Source organism: Dipodomys ordii, unplaced genomic scaffold (genome assembly GCF_000151885.1).
Source record: "Dipodomys ordii isolate 6190 unplaced genomic scaffold, Dord_2.0 Scaffold68, whole genome shotgun sequence".
Lineage (NCBI taxonomy): Eukaryota > Metazoa > Chordata > Mammalia > Rodentia > Heteromyidae > Dipodomys > Dipodomys ordii.
Window position 1 is genome coordinate 6824210 of NW_012267284.1, and position 8473 is coordinate 6832682.

Consider the following 8473-nt stretch of genomic DNA (forward strand, 5'->3'; position numbering starts at 1 on the left):
TCCAGCATCTGTTGTTATTAGAGTTCTTGATTATAGATATTCTAACTGGGGTGAGGTGGTATCTCAATGTTATTTTGATTTGCATTACTTTTATGGCTAGAGAGGTTGAACATTTCTTCATGTGTCTATTGGCCATTATTATTTCCTCTTCAGTTGGGGATTTATTGGGCAGTTGTTTCTTTGAGTATTTGTTGTTGGGGATTTAATTTTTTGAGTTCCAAGTATATTTTAGCTATGAGACCTTGTCTGTTGTACGGCTAGTGAAGATCTTCTCCCTATCTGTGGGCTTTCTATTATCTTGCTAGCTATGCCCTTTGCCATGCAGAAGCTCTGCAGTTTCATGCACTCCCATTTGTCCAACCTTTCTTTGATTTGTTGTGTTTCTGGGTCTCTATTAAGAAAATTTTGGCCTGTGCCAAGGAGACCTAGGGTTTCTCCTATTCCATCCTGCAATGTTTTCAGGATGTCTGCTTTGACTCAGAGGTCTTTGATTCATTTGGAGTTGATTCTGGTGCGGGTGATATATCAGAATCTAGCTTTAGTTTTCTATAGGTGATTAACCAATTTTGCCAGCACTATTTACTGAAGAGGCTGTCTTTCTTCCATTCTATTTTTTTTAGCTCCCTTAGTGAAGATTAGGTGGCTATAGGTCTGGGTTTTCAATTCTATTCCATTGGTCCTGAGGTCTCTTCTTGTGCGAGTACCAGGCTGTTTTGATTACTATGGCTTTGCAGTTGGGTTTGAAATTTGGTATTGATATTCCTCCAGCACTATTCTTTTTGTTATGGATCGGTTTTGCTATTCATGGTTTTTTATTGTTCCATATGAAATTTTGGATTGCCTCTTCTATTTCTTTGAAGAATGAGGTTGGAATATTGATAGGTATCACATTGAATTTATAGATAGCCTTGGGAAGTATTGCCATTTTCACTATGTTGATTCTTCCAATCTAGGAGCATGGGATGTTTTTCCACTTTCTAAGTTCTGCTTTGATTTCCCTTTTCAAGATTTTAAAGTTTTCATCATAGAGGTCCTTTACTTCTTTGGTTAATTCCTAGGTATTTAATTTTTTTGTGGGGCTATTACAAATGGAGTTGCTTTCCTGATTTCAGCTGCACTCTTCTCTTTGTTGGCATACAGAAAAGCCATTGAATTTTGAGGGTTAATGTTATACCCTGCTACTTTGCCAAAATTTCGAATTAGCTCGAGTAATTTGGGAGTGGAGTCTGTGGGATTCTTTAAATACAAGATCATGTCATCTGCAGAGAGGGAGAGTTTTACTTCATCTTTCCCTATTTGGATCCCCTTTATGTCTACATCTTGTCTTACTGCTGTAGCTAGGCATTCTGATACTAAATTGAAGATAAGTGGAGAGAGTGTACATCCTTGTCTTGTTCCTGAGTTTGGAGGAAAGGACTTTAGTTTTTCAGCATTAAGTATAATGCTGGCTGTAGATTTGTCATATACAGCCTTTATTGTATTGAGGAATATTTCATGGATTCCTAATTTTTCCAGAGCCTTCATCATAAAGGGGTGTTGGATCTTGTCAAATACTTTCCCACATCTATTGGGATAACCATGTGGTTCTTATCCTTGCTCTTGTTGATGTAATGAATTATGTTAATTGATTTGCGTAGATTGAACCAGCTTTGCATCCCTGAAATGAATCCTGTTTGATCGTGGTGTATAATTTTTTTGGATGAATTGTTGAAGTCGATTGGCCAAAATTTTGTTGAGAAGTTTTGCATCGATGTTCATTAGAGAAATGGGCCTATAGTTCTCTTTCTTTGATGAGTCCCTGCTTGGTTTTTGGATGAGAGTTATGATGGCTTCATAGAGAGTTTGGTAGTGAACTTTGTCTTTCAATTTTATGGAAGAGTTGGAGGAGTATTGGTGTGAGTTCTGCTTTGAAGGCATTGTAGAATTCCACTGTAAATCCATCTGGTCCTAGGCTTTTCTTAGATGGGAGGTCTCTTATTGCTGTTTCTATTTCAATGCTTGATATGAGCCTATTAAGTTAACTTCCTATTTTAGTCTTAAGGAATGCCAAGCCCATCTTTGTTGGTATAAAATCTCAACTAGTTTGACCATGGTGTGGAGATGAGTAGAATGGCAAAAATGTCATATTAGCTTTCATCAGCAGCCAAATATGTGTTTTGGCAGAAGATGATGTAATTTTAGGTCCTCAGAGATTCTGTAGCTTAAAAAAAGTTATACTGGAAACTGGTGGATCATACTTAGAGGGCTGAGACCTGAGGATCATGGTTCAAAGCCAGCCCAGGCAGGAAAGTCCAGGATACTCTTATTTCCATTTAACCACCAGAAAACCAGATGTGGTTCAAAGTGGTAGAGTGGTAGCTTTGAGCAAAAGAGCTTAGTATGTTACTTAGTATGTTAGTATGTGCTCAGGCCCTCAGTTTAAGCCCCACATCTGACAAAAAATAATGTTGTATATAGGAAAAGCATGGGTTTTGGGTGAGTTCATTAAGCCATCAATAGCAACCAATAATGTAGTATTCTACTGTTTGAAGTATGGTAGTATCCAGTATAATGTATTTCCTTGTCTACTGCTCTGATGGAGAAAGTGGAGGTGAAGGTCTTACATGCCAGTACCCTTTCTATTCGTATGATTTAGATTCTATTCTTCCTGCTGAGAGAAAATGTTGCCCTTCATTGTGGGAAACGTGTTGGAACTTCTGCAGGATCCTTTGATGGAGGAATCAGAATTTCAACTCAAGGTGCAGCCGCAGGCTAAATCCTACTATTCCTGCAAGTAGCATCTATCAAGGAAGTATCTAAGCCCAGATGAAAAGTTTTCTATTTCTTTTGTGTTTTAGGAACTTTGAGGCCTTATCTGTCACCTGATCCTTTATTGCTCAAGACATAGTATAGGTAATTAAGTAATGAGCCAGTATTATTCTTACACAACTAGTTGTGACATCTCTCCCATCAAGAACCTGGGGGGTGGCGAGGGGTGGGAGCTAGAATAATTGCTCTTTCTAGCCTATTCCATTTTGTTTTTTTTTTTGGGACCAGGACTTGAATTTAGTATCTGATGCTTTTGCTCATTGGCTGGCACTCTACCATATGAACCATGCCTCCAACCATAGCTCCTGGGGGCTTGCTTTCTACCTATGGAAAACTTACCCATTCTTCAAAGAACAAACTTTGTAAGCAGAACTGATTCTTAAACACCTGTGGATATCATTTATTTGGGTGCAGTTTTAAGTATGTTGGAATAAGAGCCACCTTGGATATAAGAGCTTAGAGGACCGAGTGCCTGCACTTGACTTTCTGCCAGGCAATTTGTAACTTTTGGCCCTAATGATAACAATGGTTGCATTTATTTACTGGTACATTTATAAAATGTGAATTCAAAGTTCAAAGTTTACACATCCATGATTCCTTGTCCACTGCCCAAACTGGGAGAAGACGATTATCTGACTCACATGCCAGTGGGGTGTGTGGGCACAGGTAATATTTCTATTGGCTCTGCCATCAGCCCCACCTTTTCTCCCAGCCATAAATGGCAGCAGCCTCAGCTCTGCAGCCAGCACAACCCAGGGCTGAAAGGAAAAGTCAGAGGAGAGAATTACTGGATGAGAGTGACCATGGACTTGATCCCAAACTTTTCCATAGAAACCTGGATCCTCCTGGCTACCAGCTTGGTGCTCCTTTATCTGTGAGTAATTAATTGTCTGAACTCTGCTTCTCCTACCACCCCATAACCTAGGATTCAGGGTGAGGATTATTATGGTCTGTTGATTGGGAATATCTAAAAGAAAAACAAATGGGACAATTGCTCAAGAGTCAGATTTAACACCTTACGGGATTATCCTGTAGAGATCCCAGGAGAGAGTTAAGAAATATTTCTCTTTCATGGAACTCTTCAATCTGTCTCTGTCTCTCTGTCTCTGTCTCTCTGTCTCTGTCTCTCTCTCTCTCTGTGTGCTAGTGCCATTGCTTGGAAATGATCTCTGAGTTGATTTTTGGGTCTGAATTAAAGACTCAAATTCAGCAGAAGCAGAATATGAACTGATCACCCTTGCAGCGACCTCAAGATACTTGGGGTGGAAGGTCTCTATTGTTTGTTTTGGTGCTGGACTTGGGCTTTACCACATGTCCTATGCATTGTCCCAGGACTTTTTTTTACTTAAGGTTCTCACTCTACCACTTGAGCCACAGGTCCACTTCTGGATATTTTTGGTGGCTAATTGGAGAGTAGAGTCTCACAGCCAGGTGCTGGTGGCTCACGCTTGAAATCCTAGCTACTCCAGAGGCTGAGATCCGAGGATCATGGTTCAAAGCCAGCCTGGACAGGAAGGGTTGTGAGCCTTACCTCCAATTAACGACTATAAAACTGGAAGAGGTACTGTGGCTCAAAGCATCAGCCTTGAGCAGAAAGAGCTCAGGGACAGTACCCAGTCTCTTAGTTCAAGACCTACCCCTGAGTTCAGGCCCCACAACCATACACTCACTCATACACACACACACACACACACACACACACACACACAGAGAAATGTGTGTTACAGACTTTCCTGCCCAGGTTACCTTCAAACCACAATCCTCAGATCTCAGCCTCCTTATAGCTAGGATTACAGACATGTACCATGAGGCTCCCGTTTCTCTCTCTCACTCTCTCTCTCTGTCTCTCTCTCTCTCTCTCTGTCTCACTCTCTCAACACACACACACACACATACAAAACTTACCTCATCAGCACATTGTTTTAATTCATCGATTGTTTAAATTTACTTTTATTTCTGAATGAACATACATTGGTAATACAGGCGTTTTTATTATGATAATTTCATACATGGGTGCAATAAACTTTGAACACATTCACTTCCTCTATTCTATCCTCCCTTCTCTCCTCCTTCCATCTTTTCAAACAGTGTTTACTGCACCCATTGTGTTATCTTTATACATACACATACACAAAATCTAGCATGTGTAACACATGTACCATCTTTTAATACTCATCAGTCTTTGGTATCCTTTCTTTCCCTCTCTCCCCATTCTACCCATCCCCCCAGACATTCCTCCTTTTAATTATATCCTTTTCTTATTGCTGTCATCTTCATTTTCCTCCTCCTCCTCCTCATCACTACCATCATCATCACCTTCATCATCATAATGATCATTTCAGAGATGAGCGATAGCATGTAATGTTTGGCTTTTGGAACATGACATATCTCACATCAATAAGATGTTTTCCAGTTCTATTTTCCTGCAAATGACATTATTTACACAGTAATATTCCAAAACTAGGTTATTGACTTCTATCAACTATCCACTGAAGGTTGAAGAGCCTAAAGACTCCAGCTACCTTTAGCTCATTTTTGTGACTTTTGGGGTTCTCTCAGAGGCCGTAAGAAAGGAACTGTAGAACATGGGTAATCATTGCTGTTTGAGTTTCTGGTTTTTATTATTTCCGACGTGTTACTATCCCAGTTTGACTGCCCTACTTCTTGAGTTAGTAACTGGCAACTTTCCATATGTGTACAGGGTGTGTGTGTGTGTGTGTGTGTGTGTGTGTGTGTGTTTGTGTGTTTGTGTGTGTGTGACCTGGATTTCTTCTAATATTTATAGATATGGGACCTATCCACATAGAGTTTTTAAAAAGTTGGGAATTCCTGGCCCGAAACCTCTGCCCTTTGTTGGAACTATTCTTGGTTATCGTAAGGTGAGTGTTGTTTGAGCTCTACATTTTGCTTTTCTGGTTGCAAAGACTGGCTTCCTTCCATCTATAGAAAGTGTTGGTGGAGAGGAAATGCTGACTTTCAGAAGCTGTGTGCGCGCTCCCCCTAAAGTATGGCCAGGTGTACTGCAGGGCTCTGTGTTGAGCTCTTCAGAGCATCCAAGGGGCATCAGTGGATCCATGCAGATTTTCAGCATCTTGGCACTCATGTTGAGAACTTGAAAGTTAGACTTGGTGAGCACCAAGGATTTTTCCCTACCAGAGCTAATTCCAGGAAGAGTCATTCTCAGCTCTAGGGACTTTTATTTGCACAGTTAAAATACCACAATTGAGTACCTCATCAGAAGTTTTCTTTTTCCTTTTCCTTTTTTTTTTGCTACCTTCAGAATCAAACCTCAGAGGAAGTGTTCTAATTATGGTGCCCTATGGGTAGAGATGGCATCACTCTTATGTTTTCATATTGAGCAAATTCACTTTGCCTTCACTTGCACTCTGACTTCTGCCAGAGTCTTACATTAATTTCCTATGCCAGAAGAGGTGACTTGAACATCCCACCTCCAGGAACTTCGTTTGGTAAACAAAAAACAAGTTGCATGAGGAGATAAAAGATAAAAGATTGGACATGTCTGCTGGGTACTGTGCTTAAATATATCATCTTAGTTCCTAGACAGCCAATGACCTGGGAATTGCAGTTTGAAGCCAGCCCAGGCTCTCCCTCCTCCCCGGGAATGCTTGGATGAAAGCCACTTCAAAGTGACATACTGCATATACAAACTTGTTCTAGAACGTGATCAAGGGGAATGTACTTGGACGAGGTCTTAAACATGTAACATTTACCTTTATTTCTCTTCCCAGGGCTTTGTAATTTATGATGTGGAATGTTATAAAAAATATGGAAAACTTTGGGGGTAAGTATTCTGGAAACTTCCATGGGGTAGATTGGTGAAGATGCGATAATCCATTCTGTTGGGACACTATCAGCCCAGAGTGTATTGAGCCACACTGATGAATTATGAATTCCGTGGAGGCTTTTCCTTATGAAGATCTCACCTGTCACTATTTGTGTATGTATATGTTGTGACAGTCCTGGAGCTTGAATTTAGGGCCTGGTCACTGTCCCTGAACTTTTTCCGCTCAAAGCTAGCACTTGTCCACTTGAGCCACAGTTGCACTTCTGGCTTTTTGGTAGTTATTTGGAGATAAGAGTCTCGTAGAGTTCTTCTCAGGTTGGCTTCAAAGCATGATCCTCAGATCTCAGCCTCCTGCCTAACCAGTATAGCAGAAGTAAGCCACCAGTGCCAGATATGTTTAATGTTTTTTTTTAACATATTAAAAGCCGTGGTGACTGGCATGGATAAAAGTCATGTATGCACTGGCTGAACTTATCCAAATGTCCCAATGATCATGAGCTCTTGGAAGATCTGTTTTGTCTTTAGGTGTCTCCTCTGTACCTCAGTACATTAGCCTTCATTCTGTGGACCCCTGTGCCATCTGTGTTCAAAATCCCTAGCTTGAACAAGGATCTATTATTGGCATATGTTGAGGAGCTTGGAGTATGATCACGGTCTGGATTTCTTTGTTCTGGCTCAAGGTGCAGAGCCTGGCAGGTTAGGTTTTTCACACAGCTGTGTTTGGTACACACACAGGTTGTACGATGGTCGGCAGCCCTTGCTGGCGATTACAGATCCAGATGTGATCAAAACAGTGCTGGTGAAAGAATGCTACTCTACCTTCACAAACCGCCGGGTAGGCATCCATTAAAAAACACGTTGTAATATTTATTTATCAACAAAATAGACATTTATCCCTTTTTATTATGAAAGAAGTATAAACTCTGGGGAAATGAGGGAGTGGGGAAGAACATTGAAATCAAAATGTTGGATTGAACCCTTTCTGTTTAGAAGATAAGTATAAGGAAGACAATAGATAAGTGTCAATAGAGAAGTGTCTAAAATATGAAATCCTGAAATCACATGAGGTAGCTGGGTGCCTCAAAAAAACTAAGCATTTGGGTTGAATTTCTTAGAGAGTTTCTTAGAGAGTTTCTTAGAGAGGGCTCACTTAGACAGCAAAACGTTCTTTATTTATTTTTTTTTTTGCTCTGATCGTGGGGCATGAACTCTGGGTCTGGGCGCTGTCTCTCAGCTCTTCAGCTCAAGGCTAGTGCTCTACCACTTGAGCCACAGTGCTGAGGAATCGAACCCAGGGCCTCCGGTATGCAAGGCAAGTGCTCTACCACTGAGCCACCTTCCCAGCCCGTAAAAAGTTCTTTAAATGCTGCCAATTCACCAATTTTATACAACTGTGCAAGATCTTCAATTGAAATATAACAAAAAACTGTTTTTTCTTGGAGTCTAGTCTTTTGGCCCAATGGGATTTATGAAAAATGCCATCTCCATCTCTGTGGACGAAGACTGGAAGAGAATAAGAACCTTGCTTTCCCCCACCTTCACCAGTGGGAAACTGAAGGAGGTAATCAAACCTGAGAACGTGGTGCTGGAACATTACAGAATGAGTCAGGGGACAGGCAGACAGCCAGACAGTCAGACCAAAAAATGGTGTGTTGTCTTTATGACCTAGAATTCCATGGTTTCTCATAAATGTGATGTATTTTTCATCTTTTTGGGGGGGGGCTGTCATGGCCGCTGGGATGTAAGTCTTCTCTTTTAACTTCTCTTGTTTTGTGCCTAGATGTTCCCCATCATTCGTGAGTTTTCTGATGGGTTGGTGAAAAACCTGAGACCACAAGCAGAGAAAGGCAAACCTGTAGC

At 40.8% G+C, this 8473-nt stretch overlaps 1 protein-coding gene across 1 annotated transcript in view; it reads left to right on the forward strand.

Annotated features, from left to right (window-relative positions):
* The window catches only part of LOC105990893 (cytochrome P450 3A13), a 41157-nt gene that overhangs the window by 10734 nt on the left and 21950 nt on the right, over positions 1-8473 (forward strand). The window contains exons 2-7 of the mRNA XM_013023407.1: positions 3521-3682; positions 5594-5687; positions 6558-6610; positions 7349-7448; positions 8061-8174; positions 8394-8468. Of these exons, the coding sequence (XP_012878861.1) occupies positions 3600-3682; positions 5594-5687; positions 6558-6610; positions 7349-7448; positions 8061-8174; positions 8394-8468 (519 nt within the window). The 5' untranslated portion in view covers positions 3521-3599. The remainder of the gene's footprint in view (positions 1-3520; positions 3683-5593; positions 5688-6557; positions 6611-7348; positions 7449-8060; positions 8175-8393; positions 8469-8473) is intronic.